The 25,063-nt window shown below is 37.7% G+C and overlaps 1 protein-coding gene across 1 annotated transcript in view; it reads right to left on the bottom strand.

Annotated features, from left to right (window-relative positions):
* SLC12A1 (solute carrier family 12 member 1) overlaps positions 1–24,704 on the bottom strand; it is an 85,609-nt gene extending 60,905 nt beyond the window's left edge. Inside the window, exons 1-8 of the mRNA XM_075207980.1 lie at positions 24,297–24,704; positions 13,621–13,743; positions 12,994–13,069; positions 7,295–7,390; positions 4,696–4,835; positions 4,080–4,190; positions 1,292–1,403; positions 494–621 (exon numbers count right to left, since the gene is read on the bottom strand). Coding sequence (XP_075064081.1) covers positions 494–621; positions 1,292–1,403; positions 4,080–4,190; positions 4,696–4,835; positions 7,295–7,390; positions 12,994–13,069; positions 13,621–13,743; positions 24,297–24,704 — 1,194 coding nt within the window. The remainder of the gene's footprint in view (positions 1–493; positions 622–1,291; positions 1,404–4,079; positions 4,191–4,695; positions 4,836–7,294; positions 7,391–12,993; positions 13,070–13,620; positions 13,744–24,296) is intronic.
* Between the last annotated feature and the right edge of the window lie 359 nt (positions 24,705–25,063).

Raw genomic sequence — 25,063 nt, forward strand, 5'->3', positions numbered from 1 at the left:
TTCTCATTAATGTCATTTGCTATATAAGTGTACACCCAGGTAATACATAGTCATATCAAAGTTGATGTAAAAACACCTATTTTTTCTGTACTTCTCATTTGTGCCATTTTCAATTTAAGTGTAGAAATCCCCAGAAAATACATCTCAACAGGTGTATTTTTCAACACACATCATTCATCCTCTGGTGGTAGCACATACTGGGCCATTGGTATAGGCTATATTTCTGGGATAGACGTTACCAGCCAGTCTCTGTGGGGTGGACCAATCAAAAACCACAATCTCAATGTGTTCCCCACCATCACGCATCCCTGCTTGTCGTCCAAGGATGTGAGACAAACCACTAAGAATCATGTGCGGATTATGGGGATTTTTTTGCAGCTATAACAATAATCAATTTTATGTAATTAAGGAATACAGTTTTCTAAAAAGTACACAGCATTTATTGAGGGTAAGCACACCACAAGCCTTACTCAGCTGGCAAGAACTAGTGTACCTGCAAGTCTCCAGAAATATTTGCCCCTGCAAGAATCCCAGTAGCTGCTGGGAAGAAAATTGCGAAGACAGAGAAGAAACCTTCTCCATTCCTGAAGTCCGGACCAAAATTTTCAGCAAATATTGCAGCTGTAATGAAAAAAGTCCATGTTTATTAACCTGCAACTCTGACACGTGGGAGCGATGTATAAAGATAGTGATCAGTGGAACTCAGAAGGAGCAGTGAGTTAGATAGCCATAAACTTCAGCTAGTAGTTTTAGTATGTATCTCTCATACACCGAAGTAGTTGAGTCTATATTTTATTGCTTGTGACTGTTCGTTCGCTGATTATGGCTTGTATCCACCTGCTGTCTTACAAGTGTTTATTGCCATAGAACATAATGAAACAAGGTTCCTCACTGAGCCCCTGAGACGAAACTCTCTTTAGTAAATAAAAAAAGAGAAAAAATCAGCCATAAAAGGTGTTTATTATATACAATTCACCCAACCTGAAATAACGCTGTAAACATAAGAATTTTGTAGCTGTGAAGTGTTTTTGTCATCAAATGACTTGTCCTCTGAAAGTCACAGAATACGTAATAATACAAAGAAACAGGATATCGTGTATGATTATTGCATAATCCCAGCCGTCTGCCTTGGTTTTCTCTAAATCATTTTCAAGTCTTTCATGCAAATAGTGCAACATTCAAAGGGATCTGAGCAGAGTTTGTAGCTAATAGTTTTGACTCGCCAACAATACGCTTTCAAGCGATTTATTGGTTACGTACAGACAAATTGAATACACTAGATGACGCTTACCTTGATAATTAAAGAATCCTTGTGCCTTTTTTTCCTTTGTGGTGGGAATAACGGTTCCAATAAAGAAATTGGCAATGGCGATGAGCAGTATAATGAGCAACACAACCTGGGTCTTGATGTAAAAGGAGAGATCAATGACTATTCCTAGAATCTAATGTCTGGATAATCACATTGCAAACAGGGATATTATAGCATTTCAATTACATCAGGGGAATAGAATCAGAGCAATAAACTGATATATCAAACGTCTGCACAAACCTGTCATTGTACAGTGAGCCCATAATATTACATCTAGTGTTTTACAACAATGACAGTATATGTTTGCTTCAGTCTTTAACGGCCCTTGGGAAACGGAACAACAGTTATGGCATCTGGCGCATTATTTTGCTGGTGGTGTTTTACCGTCTTGAAGGTGAGTACATAGTTGGCAATGTTATAATTACATTTTTTAACATCATTTCCCGCGACACTTTGTTGCTGAGCAGGTCCATTTAACTCCTTCACTGCTGCGCCATTTTGTCACCACTGTGCTGAGCCTATTTTAGCTCCTTATATCCTAACATCAGTATCAGTGTGCAATAACCACAGCAGCAGCAATTTACTGTATATGGCGCCACTAATTCCGCAGCGCTGTACAGAGAAATCACTCACATCAGTCTCTGCCCCATTGGAGCTTACAGACTAAATTCCCTAACACACACAGACTAGGGTCAATTTGATAGTGGCCAAATCACCTAATAGTATGTTTTAGGAGTGCGGGGGGAAACTGGAGCACCCGGAGGAAACCCACGCAAACACAGGGACGGGAGAACATACAAACTCCACACAGCTAAGGCCATGGTCGGGAATCAAACTCATGACCCCAGTGCTGTGAGGAAGAAGTGCTAGCCACTAAGCCACCGTGCTGCCCATAACCACATAAATGACTCCGAGTTAAAAATACAAAACAGTCTAAAAACAAATAAAATAAAACATTAAATAATACACTCGCATTTACAGCCCTATCACTCTTTCAAATTTAAAATAAACACATATTTATTATCACTCAGGAAAGCTATCTAATTATATCTTTAAATGAACGGTCTTGCACTAACTGTGTAAAAGTTACAAAAGTAGAATCTGGAACAATCTATATCTTTTTTTTTTTGGTTTGCTTATTTTCCAGTATATCTAATAGACTTTAACGTAACAGGAATTTCTTCCAAAACACTGCCAGAAGTTCTATCTCTCCTGAGATATACAATATATAATTCCCATTAGAAAACTTAAAAAAGGAAAGTTCTTCCAGATTAAACAGACGCACCCAAACCTTAAAACTATCTTGGTGACGACGAGAAGAGACAAACCCTGTGGTCATGAAGTATTTACATATACAATGATAATATATAATGAGCAGATAGTGAGATGACCCCTTGTCACTAGAGCTTACAATCTATAGGAAAATATCATTCATGACCCTGGCTCACATTTTCTCCATTTTTTTATATGTGTTTAGCAAGAAAACCTGAAGATGGTTGCTATGTACATAAATATAAACAAATATTAGGCAATATAAGGAGTATATCTTTATGGTGTACTTCTTATTTGAATGATATTACAAAGACAAGTTGTTTATATGGGAGAGTACAGAGCAGAGGACAAAGGAGTCATACAGTGATGGTCCATTGCTAAGTAGTACTTGAAGTTAGACATCTACAGTAGTAAAGGTTACGTTTTATGATCCATTTGGTAACTATTCCTAAGTAAACCAATCATAAGGCAAAGTTCACATCACACAGTGTCTTATTAAATGACTTTCAATAAGACATTTGAGTGTTTTACAAAAACACGATAAATGTCTTGAAACACTTTTACATGTCATTTAATGTTCAAGTGGTAGCACTTCTGCCTCACAGCGCTGGGGTCATGAGTCAATTCCCGACCATGGCCTTATCTGTGTGGAGTTTGTATGTTCTCCCTGTGTTTGCGTGGGTTTCCTCTGGGTGCTCCGGTTTCCTCCCACACTCCAAAAACATACTGGTAGGTTAATTGGTTGCAATCAAAAATTGACCCTAGTCTCTACCTGTCTGTCTCCCTCTCTGTCTGTATGTGTGTGAGTGTGTGTCTATATTAGGGAATTTAGACTGTAAGCTCCAATGGGGCAGGGACAGATGTGAATGAGTTCTCTGTACAGCGCTGCGGAATCAGGCGCTATATAAATAAATGATGATGATGATGATGATCTGTCCCTATTCCCGAGACGACTAACTCCTTATACTAAGGGCCATTCTCACATCTGCCTGCTGATATTTTTGTATATGCAGACACAAATGGCAAATACTAATGCTGGGTATCTTGGTGCATCACATTTGTATTTCTTTCTTTTAATTCTAACATAAAAATGACTTATATTATAGGTTGTTCTAGGTCAGGGGTAGGCAACCTGCGGCTCTCCAGGTGTTGTGAAACTACAAGTCCTAGCATGCTTTGCCAATAGATAATCAGCAGATAAGTGTCAAGGCATGCTGGGATTTGTAGTTTCACAACACCTGGAGAGCCGCAGGTTGCCTACCCCTGTTCGAGGTAAATAACTGAAATAAATATTATTTTTCAAAGCATCATATTCAAAACAGACTACAATGCGTTTAGATTCATTAAAACAAACTTTAGTATAAGTTTGTAACCCAGTGCATGTTGGACTAAACATCGATGATTCTGAGCCCTATGGGAAATGTAGTGTGCCTAAAGGTAGATATATCAGGTATATTCATTAACAGTGTTCTTGCAGTCTTATATTGCATTATGTTACCTTAGCTTCCCATTCCATGCCAGCTACAGAAATGCCAAGCAGTAGGATTACTGTTATCGTCCCCACAATCCTAATGTCATTGACTTCGTCTATCATAAGTGCATCATTGACCTGCGGCAAAACAAGAAACTAATTAATCAAGTGTAAGCTTGTCTTCCATATTAAAATGCTGATATTGTGCATCCTGAAAACAACACTTTATGTCATAGATCATTTCAGCAGCAAGATAGTATTGACATTAGTGTCGGGAGAAAGAATATTTAGGTGAACTGCAGAATATGGACATGTTCTCCCTGTGCTATATACTTATTCAGTTCTGATTCATCTGAGGTTTTTACAAGTCCACAAAAATAATTAAAGAGGGTCAAAATGCTTTTTATAGTCCCAACTCTAGCACTTGTCTCCGCATATAATTACTTTATATGCATTGTCATTGACTTAAGTCAAGAAGGACATACATGCAGAAGCTGAGAGAATGGGCCAAGAACACTGTAATAAAACAATTTATTCCAATTGTTTATTTCCCTCAAGAAAGATTAACTACGTCAGTAATTCTAGTGGAGTGGAACGTCTTAACAAACATTAAATCACAGTTTACAAAGGTCAGAGTATTCACCTTAAGAAGATCCACAACAGTTTCTGAGAACCCAACCACATACATAGCAACAGCAACAGCATTGGCAAAGGCAAAGATAAGTCCTATAGATCCACCGAATTCAGGCCCTAGACTTCTTGAAATAAGATAGTATGCTCCCCCTAAAAGCAGACAATGATTTATTACACAGAGCAAAACAGAGATACAGAGCAGAGTTACGTGGTAGGCTACCCAGATTGTCAATTTCCCGGAACAGAACAAAGATTCCATTGCAAAGGCCGATGAGGTCTGCCAATTTGTGGCCTGGTGGCAAGTGCAAGTAATGGCCTTATACACCCCATATACTTACAATAACTAGTTGTATTTGGTATAGTCTGCTAATCATGATGAACCAGCAGCCGCTTCTTCTTGCAGGATAAACTTGGTATCTATTTCATCTACTAAAGGGAAATTTGCTTTGATATTTCTGGTGATGGTCCTGCAATTGGTCCCCCAGCCAGATAAGTACTATATTTAGTGCTGCTTAGTGCACGAATGACAGAAACAAAGGAAGCCCCATATTTCTAATACTATCGGCTCTCGTAATTAAAAACAAAGCTGCCCATGTGGCAGTTGCCCTCTGGATCCCCTTGCCAGCCCTTCCCTTGCCAAGAAATGACTAATCTATGCTTAAACAGGAGTCATTTTATACAAGTTAGGTATTAAAGGTCTTTCTTGCAGCCAGCTAGTAATGTTTTTGTTTATTGATTCTGTTAAGCATTTAACCATGGAACAATTTCAAAAGCAATTGATGTTGCCTGTACATGTGGACAAACAGCCTGTTCATGGAACTTGAGAACTGGGGAAGCCATATGTGAAATCACTTAAAGGAAGCTAGCTGCCATTTTTTCATTTTCAGGGGACTGATGTTCAAATGAAGGCAAATTAGTCAGAAGCCAATAGATAGTAGTAATCCAAGTAAATGCTATCAGAGGAGCTGACAAGTTAGGTGGCTGTATGGAGATTTGAAGAAGGTGAGTTTATAGATCAGCATGACAAATGGCAGCAGTAGACTTACCAGCTGACAATATCCATATTTCATTGGTTATTGTGGAACATGTCATGGAATTATTCCTCAGCAAAAATATGTCTTACTATTTTTTCATTAGTTAATTAATAATAAATATTATTTTTTTAAATGACTGTAACATGGGAAAAATATATATAGCTTTGAATCCTTTTGATGAACCGATTAAGGTCTCTTGAGGAATAGTTCTCAAACATGATTGAAGTTTGCCAGATATAGTGTGTGTATACACACACATATATATATATATATATATATATATATATATATATATAGCCTTTAAAAAGGGAAGGATGACTTATTGTGACTGACCCATTTGTACTTACCTTCTGCTAGCAGCTGCAACAAATAGAGTGCTCACGAATACTGGACTGGTTGGCATGTATGACATATAGATAATGTTCTAAGTTCTACCATTAAAATTATAAGAAGGGTTTTTTGGGCTAATGGCAAAAAATGTATAGTTTCTACTGCCACCATTTTATGTGATTCTCCGTCAATAATATTCTCTAAGGTAACATTGTTCTTAATTATTCTCCCGAGTGAGTTACTTCATTACTTGTCCAATGCTGTGAAAAGTCTGTACAGTATAATTTGATACAACATGCTCAAACACAGATTGAAAGTCATATACTTAAAGAAGACATGATTCTCCATGTTGTCATACTCTGATTGTACTGAAGGTGGAGCTGAGAGAAGCAAATAATGGAAGAACCTGAACATTGTTACATAATGCTAACATTCATTTCCTGCTAATGGGATCATTCAAAGTTACGCTTAATTGTCTTTACAGTGAAGTTGTCAAATGTCCCCACTGCATATAGATGTGTTCCTTCAATTGTGGCCTTATTCATAGCCTTCATTAAATATGTTGGGCTATTTGAATACATAAATTATAGATTGGACTTAGCTGACACCATTGTCTAAATTATATCAGTTTTGATGCTTATACACTGTAAATAATTGTGCATAGGAAATTCTGGAACAGATTACTTATTGCACATGTCTTTACAGTGTACTATTTGATAATTGATCCACTATAATGAGCTACCATTTTTCTTTAGTGAAGAAAAATGGTTACTTCTTATACAGGCTTAATTTACTAATTTTATAAATAAACATTTTAAATGTGTCTGTAAATAATGACATGAGAAATATCTGTAAAAGTGAATTTTAGATGTGATTCCTGTTTAATGCTTTGTATTTATCAGGGATAAAAAAAAAATCACTGAAATCAAATACGGTTCTGATATTATAAAATGTTTCCCTCGGTGCTACACATAGTTCTATACTGTGGCATAGTAGAAATAGAAATGGTGAAAATATTAGTAATGGGAAAAGAGATAATGCAGGCACAACGCTGAAGGGGGCGCAACGCTGAAGGGGGCGCAACGCTGACGGGGGCGCAATTTAGGAATATTTTAGGTTAATTTGGTTAAAATTCAGGGCATTTGTCTTTCTCGCCCCAGGCGCTAGAATTCTAAGATGCGGCTCTGAGATAATGAAAAACATTTTCCCCTGACCGTGTTGAAATAGTACATTGAATACACTCACCTCCTCTGACAATTCCATTGGTGCATATAGCTGACATAGAAAGACCTGTTAGCGTGGTCACCACCACACTAAGGCAAATGAGAATCACTCCAAGACCTGAAAATAGCAAAGAAACTTAAAGTTTACCTGGAACATTCAGAGTCACTGACCAGTGAAGTCCTCCATACACAATGCCAGGTATACTCTGACCCTCCTGAAACGCGTTAGCTTCATGTACACTTACCATTCCTGTTTCCTCCTCTGCAAAGACTCAGTGGGTTAGATTTACTAAAGTTACTGAATGGAGAATTGCAGTTTTGCCTATTTAGTGAGTGTTACTGGAGGTAGTGGAACTACACCATACTGTGACATAAGATTATACTCACTATAAACACCTCACACACAGCCTGTGAGAGGTACTTTCAGTCACACTGCACCTATGCACGTGCGTTGCCAAAAGACAATTTTGTTCCAAAAGAACAGCTCTAAAGCTGAAACGTTCTAGCAGGTGCGCTAGTCTTTTCTGTACCTAAATATGCAACATACACGTTTTTGTCCAGTCCACTGTAATAAATCTACCCCAGTTTTACAAGACATTAATCCATAATGCAGTCATCCAAAAAGGCAAATAGATTTAGTGTAAGGTATATACTGCAAATTAATAAGATATTTTGCACTATCAATGAACGGAATAATCACCAGTTATAAAAACAACAAACGCTATCCCCCGCTCCATTTGAAAGTTGTATTCTCTTGTTTTCAGTGATCTGGTTATTATATCACTTGATTAATAAATAGCCAAAAGTCTGACATAACATCGGGGATATCTTATTTAGTTGCATTATACAGCCCATAAATGTAATTTGCATAATACAGTTAGTACAACCATGGAACTGCAGAGCAGCCAGCAGACCATTCATGTTGTCCATCCTGGGAAGAAGACACCTGAAATGTTCTCCATAGTAGTTGTGCCACTGAGCATTTACGAGGTTTCATTTGTATTATTTTCACCTTTAGAGTCTTCCAATGTCAAATAACTTATCTTAGTCTCATATGGACACAAAGAAATCATCCCATTATGACTCGGCAGTGGGACTTTCTGGCTATTAACCCTGGTGGCACCTCCTTCAAACTCCAGATGGACCTTATTCTTACCTATGCCTTGACGACATTACCTTGATACTTTGTGACATTTGTTTTCCAAATCCAAAGGACCCACAATGACTTTCCAGATCTGAGTACTGAGGACATAATACCATACCTAGCCATAAGGAGACTTGGTATCGTAAGTAACCTTAACTCTTTACCTCCACGGACAAAGCCGTTGGTTGCTATTGCAGAGGTTGACAACCCAGTAATTGCAGTTACCATGGTGGCAAGCATAATTATGACCACTCCAAGACCTGTCAGTAGTGAGAAAAATGAAATATTTTATATTTGCACCTTGTCTTACAGTAAAACTTACACTGGGAACTTTGCAGCTAAGTACTAAGCACTTGAAAAATATTGCACAGGAACAAGTGACTATCAACTTGGGAAACTGCAGAGTGGTCCTTCTTCCGTAAATCCTGAAACTGAACACCTAGGAGAAAGACTTAAGTACTGACTGCTGTGAAAGTGTTGAGTCTGTGTTTAAAATCCAGAAATGAATTCATCTTCTTGTCTCTTTTTTAGCTCTATACTCCGGTTGGCGCTAAAAAAAAAAGCCTCCAGCGAGCCAAGTGTGTGATTACCTTAAAATAATGAGATTCTGAACTGGTATTGACCTTTAGAACGTTCATGGCTCATATTTTATTACCTCCTCTGACATATCCATTTGTGGCAATTGCAGAGGTGGACAGGCCAGTTATAGCAGTTACTGTCACAGCTAACCCGATGATAATGACACCAAGACCTCAGCGAAAAGAGAAGAATACAATCTGTTAACTATTGAAACAAGTTTTCACTTGCACCTTACCTAGAACATCCACATCTAACAAAACCCACATTATTCTACTATTAGAAACCCTGTTCAATCCACATTGTATGCAAGATATTCAAATTCTGCTCATGGCTATAGGTAAGCCTTCAAGGGTGGCAGAAAGGGAGTACAAATTGGTATTGGTAAAAAAATAACTAAGGGCCTGATTCATTAAGGATCTTAACTTAAGAAACTTCTTATTTCATTCTACTGGACAAAACCATGTTACAATGCAAGGGATGCAAATTAGTATTCTGTTTTGCACATAAGTTAAATACTGACTCTTTTTTCATGTAGCACACAAATACTTGATAGCTTATTTGTACACTGAAATTTAAAGTTGATATTTGTGTGCTACATGAAAAAACAGTCAGTATTTAACTTATGAGCAAAACAGAATGCTAATTTGCACCCCTTGCATTGTAACATGGTTTTGTCCAGGAGACTGAAATAAGAAGTTACTTAAGCTAAGATTCTTAATGAATCAGGCCCTAAATTGCTATCTTGCATATTACATCCTGTGTTATTGTGTAACACCACTAGAAGCTTTAAGGAAATGTTTCAGTTGGTCTTTTCTTTAAAAAGAGATAATTCCAGAGATTATTAATAAAGACAGAGGGCCTGATTAATCAAGGCACGCATACTGAGCACAACGAGCGTTTCTCTTAAAGCGCATTTAAATCTGCTCTGCATACTCCCGAATTTAGCAAGGAATGTATCTGAAGATACGTGTGCTGAAGAATTCGGGGGCAGGTCTGCTGTGCTCTACTACACAAGACACTGCATGATACATCCAATACCTATGTGGAATATACATTTGCACAGAAAAAGCTATTAATGTAATAATATAAGCATTAATGACAAAACAGTTAAAAATAAAAACAAATATTTTTTTTTTCATATTCCCCCACAATGAAATACATTTATTAGGATGATCTTAATGCTTACTGTACATAAAATACATTTTTACAGTTGCTCCTGATTGCAAACACATGCTATAGCATGCATACGAGACTGTCATCACTAGTACTCAGGACTTAGACTAGTCCTGTAGCTGGAGCAAGAGATAATGCAGAAAAACAAGCAACTCTGAGATGCCTAAAGCTTGATTCGGGCATGGCTGCGTGTGCTTGAGTTTGGCACGCCCTTACTGTACATTGACTATGGTCGAACGTCACTTCCCTGCCCCATTCACTTCTAGAAATGTAGGCGGTAATAAGTGTTCTTTACTTTCAAAGATGCAGTGAACATTGCTGTGTTTAGTTGTGTATGTCCCGGTTCTGGGCATGTGATGAGGGATTTTGCGCGCAATACGCACAAAATCGGCAGATGCGTGCCTTAATGATTCAGGCCCAGAGCGTTAGTTATGTTAGACCTTTCCTATCCTTACAATGCGGCAGGAATCTGTACTAAAGTATTGGTGTTTCATACAATTCTGCACAGTGACTAGCCAGCTCCTGCCTATCACAGCTAAAAGCTCATTTTAATGACTCTTTTTCCTTTAGTTTTCTTTATGACTTGGCCTTTACTGTTGGGATGAGCATGTGGGGTGCATAATTGTTAATGTACACATACTATCAATGCCTAGTACAGCATCTAAAATGGCTTGTCTTAACAGGGACTATAATATTAATATCTGAAAATATAATGCCCCAGCCATGCTACATAATCTTACAAAGTTAAATGGCTAGAGAACCATATTTATGTAAGAATGAAATATAATTCTGAGTTACAGATTCACATCAATCTAGCTACAAATAAAAACAAAAACAACACTAGGAGAGTGGCTGCCAAAATGGTCACATAAATGTAAAATGATTGTAAAGCTTTATGTTGAATAAACAACCGCGCAGGCCAAACATGAAACGTTTACTTCTAGAAATAAGCCGATTTTAAATAAAATCTATTTATTTAATAACATTTCCATCACTATACAAAAGATAAATAATTTAAAAAGAGGAAAAGCCTGCTGGCTTTTCTCACACCTAGAAGCTAAGTAATACTTTTTAATGACCCAAATAAGTTACCAAACTGCCCTTAGAATACTAATTGTGCATGAAAGCCCAGAGCGAAGAATTGGCAGGTTTCAAAATGCTCCGTTTTATGGAAGGACAGAAACGTGGCTGTACCCCTGTGGCTATAAGGTTTCATTTGATATGCATCATAAAATCACTGAGTACTTATTTGTCAGGCACGGCATATGCTAAAGCGCAGGCCAGAGAAAATGAGAACTTTTAGAATTGGTAATATTTGTCTTTTGTAAGAAACAATCTTTCTATACATCCCAAATGACCCAATTCTGTTTTACAGCTTTGGCATACGCTATTCTCATTAAGTGAATGATGACTGTACAATTAAAAAGTGCCTATGGGTAAGAATGTCCTTATCCCACAATTTGTGCATGTTGAGCAATCAGAAGGATGTATTGGCTAAATCCTGGTCGCAGAGGATGTTTCCACAGTTTGAGACATGAATTCCTTTTTTTAAGGGCATTAGAGATCATTATTGCATTTCTCAGGTGACTTTCCTCTGTTCATATTTTAAAGTAGTCTTAGCCAAACAACACCAACCAATGTACTACAAGCAAATACTGGGAGTGCATACTGAATAGGAAAAGCTGCCGAAATCTAGCCCCATGCCCCAAATGTTGTTTGTCATGTTTTCCAGTTTAATTTTCCTAATAGTTCCCATCGGTATGTGTATGCAGAAGTAGTAATTAATGAGGTACGTGATCCAAAAGTAATACGCAGTTGTATTTATATTAATAATATTGAATTTGTAAAGTGTTTACTTGTACTTTAGTAATATGTATGCATACCAGATTTGGAACTCAAGAGCCTTTGCTCTGCAAGCACGTAGAATGAGCTCCGTAGTATAAAGAGTTAGGAGTGTGTCTTAGCCCAGATGCTGCTTTACAGCTACACGGTTCTCTTTTATATATAATCTTATAGATGATGGCGTTTTGGCACCAAACTGTGCAGTGCAGAAAGCGAGAATGGAATGATAGACATTCCAAAGCACAGAATATAGTTTTTGCAAAATAATAGGACCTATTGCACCTTCATAAAGAGACAATATATTATTTTTATAATAGGTGTTTACTGTTATTATTCTGTAAACATGTTAGTTACATAGAATAGGTTACACTGAATCTTGGTACACTGCATATTTACTTTTATAATGAGGAGGAATGATGGTTCTTCTCCCTGAACTAAGGAAACATTTATGATCATAAATAGACTCTAATAGCACACTGCACACATAGGTCAGTTTATCATGCAAAATTGCAGACATGGAGCTGCCCTTGTTAATAAAGTAAGTGATGATTGAGATTTGAGAGCAATATTCCTTTAAAGGCTAATTCCACCCAAAACTAACATTGTCAATGATCAATGTGCTGCCTTTATAGCAAAAAACAAACCAGTTGGCATGAGCAAGTAGAGTGTGGCAGACAGCAGTAGACTCTCCTCCTTTCTGCCAACCCTGTCTATTCTCAATTGTAAAGAGCTGACACTACATAAGTAAGTGGTAAAATATCTATATCATAGCATGAGGTTAATAATAATAATAATAATAATAATAATAATAATAATAAGGTTTAACTTAGGATATGACCGCCAAAATGAAACAAAATTTTAATTGGCCAGTGTAATCATTTGAAAGCGCATAGACTAGGGTGTACTTTGTCAAGTATGGAGTCCTGCTTACAGCACAATTGAATGGACCATTTCTCAGGTGGGAGATCCAAGTAAATGCTTACCGATTCCAGCTTGACCTACGATCCATGAGAGTCGAATAAAAAGCATCACACCCCATATATTTAACATGCATCTGACCTATTAGGAAAATGTAGGGAACAAAATAAATATTAAACATCATGTAAATTATCATGTTCCATAGATGACCAAACTTGATTTACATCCACTGCATATCTGTTAGACCCACATATATAATAGCAAATATTACAGGGTTAATTAAAGTCAGGGGTGCTACAAAGGCTGTAACAAAACATGGTAGTGGCCTGGCGACAGAGAACACTGGTACCCCTCTATATTAGATGGGAGCAATAGACTCACTGGGCTGAAGCCATCTGGACAGGCATTTAAATATAATATAAATCATAGTCATGGTAATTAAAAACATGATGCATCTAAACCTACTCGGGACCTCCCTTGGATTTATGTCCAGGGTGGGGCTACTAGTTACGTCTCTGACACAACATCAGACTGACTTGTCATCTCATTACTACACTTGATATAATGTGTGGGGAGCCTAATACCCTGCAGTGTTTTTGTGGCCAGAGAATTGACTGCTTGACCCTGGTATATGACATAATTGCATATGATCTATTATGTAACATGTTTATGTGTTGGGTTGACAAACTCACCAAAACACCTTTTATCCATCCAAATTTTACAAATCCCCCCTTCTGTTCCTCCTCCTCGATCTGCTCTTCATCGCTCAAAACACCTTCTCCATTGGAAACTGAACCAGGGGTCACTGCAACATCCTATACAGTTATCAATAACATTACAACTTGGTATTAACAATACTTTCCAAAAAATGATCAAAAGACTCCTGTGAGTACTTACATCTTACATCCTGACACTTATAGAAGTAAAAATATTTAATAAAAATGAGTATTAGTTAAAATATTATAAAGTACCTTAATGTATAAATGAACATATACCACAAGCAAACACATCCAAATGTGTCAAAAGCACATTATTTGTACCATGTTTTGTAGGATCTATACACAATGGTGCTTAGCCATGTGTCTACCATTGCTTTGTCCTGTGTTTACAGGGATCATTAATCTTTATAGAAAATGCAGACCACACTAAGGGATATATTTATATATTTACTATTTACTGCGGGTTTGAAAAGGTGGAGATGTTGCCTATAGCAACCAATCAGATTTTAGTTATCATTTATTTAGTACCTTCTACAAAATGACAGCTAGAATCTGATTGGTTGCTATAGGCAACATCTCCACTTTTTAAACCCGCAGTTTAGTAAATCTAGCCCTAAGGGTCATTTACGATACTAGAGGTGGAACTCAAGTGCCTTTGTAACATCAAGAAACTTTGCTTGTGCACCATGAAGCTTTTGCTATGGAACTGCACATGGAAACACACGGGCAAATACAGAGCTAATACATTTACTAAATTTCGATGAAGAACTGAACAACTGTATTTTCCATTTTTGTGACACAGATGTGAGATGTACAAGATCCATATTCTGGATCTCTGGCAGGGGTGGAGATTCTTCTTATAAGGGAGAATTCCTTATTTTATTGGAACTACAGGGCTTTTAAGAGATGCAAAGAGGACGTGAAGCTTACAACAGGTCATAGGTGGCAGGCAGTGATCTCTAATGAACGCTGCAAGGCAAAGGCAAACTGCAAAGGAACAGTTTTGTCACTTGAAATAAAATCGGCCCAAAACTTACATGCAGAGGAGGGCTGGCAAATTGTAGCCCGGGTGGCAAGAGTCAACTCAGCAGCCTATTTTAGAGGAAAAAAATGCAGGTGGTCCAGTTACCCAGACCAAGGTAGCCCACTATGGGACTGGCCCGAGGGGCAGATGCTCCCCTGCCTTCCAGCCCAACCAGCTCCTGGTTACATGAAACATGAATGAGCATCAAATGAGCACAATATTAGGAAGAAACTATAAATATTTAAATTAATATTGGGTGTGGTCTTAATATGGTAATTGGACGCTGAGTTGTGATGTTTTCAGCTGTGCAAAACATCCTCTACTGCCCTGTGTTAAGAATCTGGAAAAGTGTTTACATGAACGATCAGCACATTTACTAGGGGATCAATAACCCTTTTTACAGGTGTCCAAACTGCGATGAACACAGAAAAAATCAACGCAGTATGCAGGCAACCACCAGCGTGGTACATGGGAACGGGGTACATGCAACCACCAGCGTGTACATAGGAGCGGGGTACATGCAATAACCAGCATGTACATGGGAGCGGGGTACATGCAACCACCAGCGTGTACATGGGAGCTGGGTACATGCAATAACCAGTGTGTACATGGGAGCAGGGTACATGTAATAACCAGTGTGTACATGGGAGCGGGTACATGCAATCACCAGCGTGTACATGGAAGCGAGGTACATGCAATAACCAGCGTGTACATGGGAGTGGGATACATGTGACCACCAGCGTGTACATGGGAGCCATCATATGGGAGAAGGGTATACACAGAAGAGTTTAGTCGTTATGAGAGAAGGACAAAGGAATTTGGGTAGAAACTATAATAATTTATATACATGTGAAACTGTTGCACCTTGAAATACTATTAGTAAAGGTGTCACGCAGAAATCTCCCAAATAATTGCACAGAATTGGGAACAAGGTAACTTTATTAAACCGCGCTGGAGATCTAAAGTGGAAATTCAGTTGAATTATTACCACACTGAGCTATGAAATACTGAATAGAGTGCGCAATGTTTTGATAGCGGTATGCTTCATTTCACAGAGAAGATAAAAACATAACAGACAAAAATCTTTTCTCTGCAGGATATAAAATGGGTTTGAGTAAATTAACACACATACACAGCATCGGCCTAATACAGGGAAGAAGCAATTCTGAAAAAGGTTGAAAAGATTCTTTTTCCATTCTGTATAGCAAACACATTCCAAGACTTTCCAAAGTAATATTTATTTTGACATATTTATATATCTATATTTTACATAATTGGCTGCTCACATTTACTGTGTCAAGAAGATTGGCGCATTACTAGCAAAAATAGTCAGGATTAATATATCTAGCTGCCTTCAGTAAGTATAACCCTGCATTGTGCAATGCTCTGCTGTTTTCATTGATAGGAACTTGGATAACCTGCACAGTTTCTGAGCGGCTATAAATATCAATGTACTGAATGCATTACAGGCAATGAATATGCATATTTCTATTTGTAGCGAATGCACACTGCCAAATTTTAACTGACAAAAGAAAAACCTTCAATTATTGCCACCTGAAACCAGTTGATTTCTGCATGATCTGAATTAATACGTACTTTCACACTTCATTACCATAAATAACACTTCTTAATGTTCTATTAATGTGTTCTGAATTCCTGTGTTCGCAGCAACAATTACTCATTTACCAACAGATTTGCCTTAAGTAAAATATAAGTCATGCAACACATAGCCCTACGGACAGACCACTATATTAAAGGAATCATCTATACCACCACCAAGCTGCTCCCATGTAAAGGAACATTTAGTAACCTTCAGATATGGGGCTAAACATTCCTGCACTAAATTAAAACTTAAATGAAGGCACTTTGAAAGTGTATTTGTTTTATGCTATAGACAGGAAAAGCAATTGTCTTTTCAATCGCTTTTTTGTTATTGTTTCTTTGTAATAAAAATCCTTTAAAACAACAATCTTCTCAAACTACTTAAATGATAATAACCTTTTTAACAGGCTTTTCAGAGTAAAAAAGTTCTCATAGACTTACAGGCAAAGACAGCAATAAATTCACAGAAGTGCCGTCTTTTCTGTTGTTTTTACATAATACAAAAATATCTGTCTGGAATAAACAGGCAAATGTCTCTACTAACCACTGAACGGCGGCTTCCTAGGCCTCTGCGGTAAACAGAGCCCGGACAATGTACTGGGCATTTAGTTTTTATTCCATATCTGGGAGTGGGCGAGTGTAACTGCTTAGCTCTTAATAAAACCTAAGCCCAGTACTCTCCAACTGCTGAATTACACTATAACTCATGTAAGATTCTGTCACATGACAAACCAACCCGAGACCAACAGCCTATTTACCTATCACTACTGCACCACATTGTAATCTACTGTGGTTTCCAGGGACCCTGTACAGGTGGCCAAGTAATGCAGAGTCCAGAGAGATGTATTTGTTTGTATGGAGCTTACCAAAAGCATCTTCCAAATACGCTCCAAAAATTTCTTAACATTCACTGAAATGAGATTCTAAAAAAATCTCATAAAGAAATATCAGTGTTTATTTAAAAAGGCAGCCGTGGAAAATGAGTAATGCACCTATGTCTTTAAAAAAAAAAGAGAGAGAGAAAAATTCTTTAATATATCTATAATATAAATGTCTAGTGGCGTGTGTTAGTCTGTCTGTCTGTCTGTGTGTGTGTGTGTGTGGAAAAAATAAAACCAAGCTGCAGCGCCACCTGCTAGGCGGAGTTATACACTGACCTACTAAATTCTTAGTGTGTGTGTAAAAAAAAATTCAGAAAGGGCTGAAATTTGGTATACTAAGATGTTTTTAATTTGTTCATTTAATTTGTTAATTGTCAAAATTGTTTATAAAGATTTAAAAAAAATATATATTTATTTCTTGAAGGAGAAGTGACAGTGGGGAGTGGTTGGTGGTTGCCGGGGGTGACAGAGTGAGAGGAGTGTGATACTCAGGACCGCTGAGAGAGATCCCTGTGTCTGGATAGACATCTGGATAGATGTGGTGATGAAAATGAAGGATGAGGTGATGGAGAAGAATGATGAGGTGATGACATGTGGACAAAACCACGTTAAAAAAGGGCGCTTATGTCGGGAAGTAACGCTCTTCCCCTGAGGAGGCCTGGGCTATAGCCCAAATGCATGACAAGAACCTTTTTAACACCTTAAGTAGCTTGATTTGACTAGAATGCATGAGTATCATGCACGGGTTAACTTGTATATATATATATATATATATATATATATATATATATATATATATTGAAAGGAGCCTTGGAATTAGCTTTTATACTCCTTACAATCACATAGTGCACATCTAATTTCATTGCTATTTATCAATGCTTTAGTGACTAAGACCTGCACTTAACAGCTGGTGTTTTAATCCCTCATGTGGCATTATCAGTAGGACGTTACCTGTGGTATTGCCTGCAGTATATCATGTGCGTTAAGTCAATGAACATTTGGCCAATACAAATGTAACAGTACAGACCTTAATATAATCATATTGGATAGTAATGTAACTTTAATGTATTTAAAATAATTAACCTCGATAAATAAAACTTGCTGAACAATAACAGATACTGAAATGACATCCAAAATACAGAACAAGGTAATTGCTACTGTACAGAGGGATGGATTATTAAAAATGGGATATCAAAATCCCACATAACAATAAGTCTCTGTTTATATTTTGTAGAGCCGTATAAATAAGCCATATACAAATAAATAAACCTGTACACATATACAAAACCATGGCACACAGGTTCCGTCTCTGTGCCTCTCACCTTAGAGTATTAGTCATTATGGCAACATTAAATCCAATAAGTTTATTGAACTATTAGTTGGTATATGTTTCACGTGCAAGGCAGACAAGAGCAAGTTTATCAAATAAAAAGCCATTACATTGCCAACTATAAATCTAGTGGTGTGATATTTTACCCCATATTTGCAGAAGTATAATTCAAGTAGATAATCTCCAAAATCAGAGGTAAAATAAACTGCATTGATTTTCGGTCCTTTGTGATGAGCGCTGGCCCTATCAGGGAAAGGGTCAGCGTTGTTCCTTGGGAAATAAATCTGCTTGTGAACGTTGTTTATACCAAGCAGGAGGTTGGATTCATTTTCCACCATAAATGTTGCTTTAGAATTTAGTGCACAACAAGTGGTATATTTATGGGGCCATTTGGCACAGTTAGTGCGCTATTTGCTTGGCCTTGGTGCAAAAGCTACTTGAAGTGGAATCTAACCATAAATCAGTACATTCCAAATGTGTCTCTGATTGTCACTTGGGCACTTTTTTTGTGAATAATGTAGAGTTCCTTATCAAACTCTGCAAAAGAACTTAACCTTTTCTCCTTGAGGCAGTATACTCAGAAGTTTATACTAAACATAAAGTGCATTGCACGCAAAACAGAGAAATGCCTTTTTCTCCACAGACAGGATCTCTTTCATTAAATGTCATTATTTATTAACACTAATATGTGTACTGATACCAGCTGACATATCTTTGTCCCTGCATCTGGGTGTATGAAATAAGCCGCAGACAACATTCAATTTTGAGAAGATTTATTCACATAAACTAATCAACATTTGGGAGTTGTCAATCCGACTTCATCAGAACATGTCATCTTGGTGAAGATGGATTGACACACCGGCTTGTTCATTTCAGCATGTACCATTATGCAAATGTACATTTTCTATATTTACAGGTGCTGCCAAGCTGATTTTATTTATGGAAATTCATACAGAAATGGGCTCAATGTTCTCCTGCATGCACACAAGATTGCACTATTCGGCCTAATGTATGCCTAGAAAATGTTCCCTAATAAATGCCCTACGCTTTGCATAGATGATGTTTTTATTATTTATTTTTCATTTACATATTTTTATCACGTTCCGTGTGAAAGCTTTCAGAGACGGCCTTGTGAAAATGCAACAACAAACTGTTTTATGATTATGGATCCGAAACAAAAGAATACAAAAATATACAAACACAAAATGACATCAAATACAACACAAGGTTCAAAATGCCTAGCAGGTCATCATGGCATTCACTCCTGTGTGTTACTACTTGAGGCTAGATTGTGTCGTACAATAAGCATTTCTTGTACCTTGGCTCCAATTTCTTAAAAGATATACTGTTAATGTTTAGTGACTGGAATTCTTCCATTGTTATATCCCTTGATATCAGCTTAGGGGAAAAGTACCAATGTATTACTAGTAGTGTTTCCTCCTATACACAGGGACGTTTGTTATGTTGTCCTTGGGTGCAAGTGCTGGATTCCAATCTCCATTTATATGCAACTTGAATTTTGTGACCTGTAGTAGACCAATTTAGGCTAGATTAGAATGACAAAAGAAAAATAGCAGTTGTTGATTATAAAGTTGCAATTATACCGTGAACAGTTGCCGGGGATAATTTTGCCATATGTAAACTTGTTGTGAACCACCAGAGAAATGTGGCTGTACATCTAAATTTGGTTTCCGGTCCGCGGGATTGTGCCGGAACAGGCCGCGAATTCAATGCACGGTACCGCAACAACCTGGATTTTCGTGCGCACCCCATAGGGTTGCGTAGGAAAATCTGCGTTATCGCGGACCGGAAACCTAATTGAATATGCCCATAAGTGTTTGACCAAAAGGTCGAGGCTATTGAAATGGGCCAATCAGAGGCAGAACGAACGAGCTGTGGGCCCCGGTGCAAGTAGGTGGGGTGGAAGGAACCAGTGCCCACGACCCTCTGCATATTCCATTCAGCGGGCGCCGTTGTCTCTATGGGCTCTGGTGCACGCCACCTGCGGCACCAATCATAGCTCCGCCACTGGGGCCAATGTTATCAAATTTCGAATTGGCTCAAATAGTTAAAACATCTCTACCTAGAATGTGGCAAATGGTATTCTTGACCTCTTCAGTGCACACTGCTTGCAAGAGAACTACTTTGGTCCCTTTCTAAGGTGTCTGCTCTAAGCGAGCCAGGAAATCCCCTCTCACTCCCCTGCCTTTCATTGTTTGTCTTATCAGTTATATCTTCTTTTCTCCCCTGCTCTCTGCCAATCCTTTATTCTTTTATTGAATTAATGAGTTCCCTGAAGTTATTGCTATAAGTGATCTTTTTAACTGACCTGTGTGCTAGAGATTGTTTAGAAAAAGTTGATGTTGATTTTGAAATTGATTGTTTTTCCCCTGCCAAATTGCTGCTAGCCACTTATTGGTCTATATATTCTGTGATACTGTCTCATCTATTTCAGGACAAAAAAATCTACCTACATATTAAAGGTTAATAGATATCACAATCAATTGTAATAAAAAAAATTCTACAGTTCGTTATTCCGTTAATAAGATTTAATAATGTTTTTAAAGCTTGTTTATTTATTAAAATAATATGTAAATCTTTATGTCAGTGGAAGGATTGAGGAGTGTTTACTATAGAGGAAGCTCTTACTGTGACTTTATTATTCCTACTGTACAAAATATTTTGTATATTTTGTGGTGAACTCTCCTTTTCAGTAGAACAACGTGGGTGATTTACTAATATACATGGAAAAGCGTAGTCATCCGTAACAAACAGTCAACACATGGGGATCTTTAATTAATAACATGGTACAACAAGCAATACTATACTGTGAGTCAAAGCAACAAATCACATATTAGTTTTTGTCTTGCGAGGTCAGACTAATGAAAGTTAATCTCTAACGTATTGCTATGGGTTACAGAACATCATTGCTCTTTGCACAATGTAATAAAGCGGATCTAATAAGGTTGAAAAAAAAACATGGGTTCATCAAGTTCAACTTTAATAAATTCTAATTGTGTTGACCCATAGAAAGATAAAACAACCCCCCATGTATTTGTATACTAAGCTGCACAATTCTAAACCCCTTTGCCCTGAGGTTTTCTCACCCCTGTGCTATACTAGATACGTTCCAACATCAATATCAGTTATTTGTTTATGCCATACCCACACACATTACACATTGCTTTCTCCAGAAAAATTCTCATTCTTATACCTTCTGACATGGCAAAGAAATTCTACCCCAAAAAAAATTTTTAAATTGAAATTGCAAGAAAGTGAACTAAAAGTATTTTATCTTTCTATACACCAACAAGAAACACATTGTGGTAATTTCTACTGCATTGATCCATCTTTTCAAAACAGCGAAACCTGGGATTCTACACAAAGGTTTTCATAATAAAATCTGCACTTGAAAATGATAATTTACTTTTTTCTTTTGCTAGTTTGCACCATCTTGAATGAATTAGATATAGTAATATTATGGCACAGCAAATTGGCATATCATTTTGAAAATTAAATAACCTACCGCATGAAATGAGGATACTTTAATGAAGCCAGGATGGGGGGGTCTTCTCCCTATCTACGGACTTTTTAACTTTCATTTTCTGTTGTGTAGGGTGCTATTGTCTGGTAATTACCAGACAATATTTGCCATGGGGTACATCATTTTAAAGAGAGGACTACGCTCTTTCAAACACTGGCCTGCTTAGTGTTTTCTGTGGCGTAGGGTATTAATGTCTGCTGAGCACCAAACAATGACTCTTTAAAATGAGGGTGTCCCTGAGATGTGGGTGCCAGGATGAGTGGTAGCAGACACTCTTAGTTATCTCATCCCATCCTAGGCTGTTCAGGTTTTCTGTAGTGCAGTGGCCACTCACTGCTTGCCCTGTGACATCAATGCACACTAAAGGTGGTAGATGTCACCAGGTGGGTGCCTCATGTACATCTGGGTAGATTAACATGACCCAAAAGGAGCTACGGTCACCTGTGATTATCATTGCCCCAGCTGACTGGAGGCACCCATGGTGCTGTGCCAACAGCTGGCATAAGATTTTGTGGAACTTCCTCTGCTAGCAGTCTGCCAAGTTGTCCTTGAAATACCAGTTAGCCTCAGGACTCTTCTTTCCCAGAAAAGACTACATAGGGTTAAACAGGGGAAGACTAGGGCTGTCCAGGGGATTAATGGAACATATGTTCCCTGTGATGATTGTGCGGATACTGTATACCCATTTTCTTATCCAGCTAGTATGCCTGGAGCCACTCACTTCATAGTGCTCACCTTTATTGAGAACAGTGGTGAGGCCGAAATGCAGTCCCTCTGATAAGCAGGCACCACTCTTTGGCGAAAAAGCTATCTAGGATTGGCCCTGCTGAAGCCATACCACCAAGGGAACTAAACGGGTCATCACCTCCCACTGGTGTCTCTTGCTTGGATAATTCTGGCAAGGGGTTTCGTCTACTCGTGAACTGGTCAGTGAATTGTGCATGCTACTAGACCTTGGAAGCCTCTATGGATCCTATCTCTTTCTGGTCCTGCTAAAAGTAGGGTGATATTGGATTGAGTCCCTATAGGTCAGTTACAGATTCCATGTTCTGTAAGACAGACACCTAATCCCTTTTGAAATTCAGTTAATGTATTTGCAAAACACCATCTCCGTGGTAAGGAATTCCACAGCTTTTTCCACAGAAAAATTCCTTCCCATGCATTAGTGTCATGACTTTTGTGGGGTGAACTAGTCTGCAGCCTATCAATTTGCTAGGAACCAGTGGCATCACTAGACACCACCTGACTAATGGATCAAGTATAAAAATATAAAAATGGTGGATTGCACCAAAATCAGCTGCTGCTAAATTTCCTATTGGAATCACACAATATTTTAGTTTATCCATGTGATTACAATCAGTAGCACTGAATACCCCTATGCATATATTTTTCTTAAACCATCTGACTTATGTTCAAGAGGTCTGTCATATTCACGAGGTACTGATTCCTATTGAATATATATATATATATATATATATATATATAATATATTATATTTTCTATAATATATATATTGATTCCTATAGGCTACATTTTCATAAATATGGATGCCTCCACAGTGTGCAAGTGACAGATCAACTTTAAATAAGCACTTTAGGGATTTACTAGGGCCATAAGTTTTATTTCCACTTGATGGATATGACCTAGCTTCCAATGACCAATCAGGTTAGTAGGAACATTTTAAAAACAGAATTTTTTTTTAAAATTCCTCCTTATGAAAGAAAGTGTCTAGGGGTTACTGCACATTTACAGGGATCTCATAACTCTATAACAAATGAAGATAAAGTTCTCATCTTTGTTTCAGGAAAAAAATAGTCATAAATTGGGGATTTTACACCTTATACATTTCAAATCATAAACATACTTACTGTATCCTCAAATAGTTTGTAATAATGTTTTTGTGTTGTGTAACAAAACGTATACCAATTGGTGTAAAAGGTACACCAATAGGCAAACATATCAAATCCCACTATTGACAGGAGTCAAAATAAACAGAGAGCCCCTTTGCTTTTTACTTGGCCTATTTATCAAAGGGCAAAAGGTCATTTTACTGTTGAAAACGGGTGTTTAATCTTCTATCACATCATGCTGGACTGATTGAGGTGGCAGGGGTACAGCCACCTATTTTCAGTCTTAACAGAAAGTGTCTGGATCAATTTAACTTGCCCTGAGTGTAATCATTTCTAGTCACTTATGTGCTGTTGACCTTATTTTGTAAAACTGGACCAATAAAATAAACCACAGAGTAAAATACTTTACTTGACTTACCTTTGACAACTGCTCATGGATTTCTGCCAGACTCGGTCGACTTTTCTTGACCCCGGAGATGGTGCCAGTATTTCTATAATAATCAATCTTGGGAACAGCATCCATCGTGTTGTGTCCAAATGTTTTCATGTAATATGTGTTGCCGTGACTTTCATATAGATGAAAACTGCCTTCTGACTTAATAGTGTCTCCATTGTGCAGGATATTGTTGAACATCTCCCTATTCCCATGCCCATAATTCATTCTAAGCCCATTATCTTCACCGGCAAAAGATGTTTCCTCGTACTGTGGTGGGTCTTTGTCTCCTTCACAGACAGGATTGCTATAGCCCTCACTAACTACATTGACCTGAAAACGTGTTGGGATAATGGCAGCTGTGTCTGGAAACGATTGTGAAGAGTTATTCATTGTGCGTGAAACTACAGTATGCTAACTGGGGAATATACCACTATGCTAAAATTTTCAGTATGATGTTTACAAGGTCATTATTGTTCTCACTGCACACCAATTCGGAATATTCCAGGATGTCCACCTAAAATAATGAAAAATAAACACAATTTAGGGAATGTTGTATTTATTCATCCTTTAAAAAAAATGGATATGGACATATAAATATATATACATTTGGGAGGGGGGGGGGCTATTGTTATCAGGTGATAAATGTATCAAGCTGAGAGTTTTCCGGCTGGTTTAAAAAACATCTCTACTTTTCAAACCCGACGGAAAACTCTCAGCTTGATACATTTACCCCCAGGACTGGATTCTCA

Source organism: Mixophyes fleayi, chromosome 4 (genome assembly GCF_038048845.1).
Source record: "Mixophyes fleayi isolate aMixFle1 chromosome 4, aMixFle1.hap1, whole genome shotgun sequence".
In the NCBI taxonomy this organism is placed as follows: domain Eukaryota; kingdom Metazoa; phylum Chordata; class Amphibia; order Anura; family Limnodynastidae; genus Mixophyes; species Mixophyes fleayi.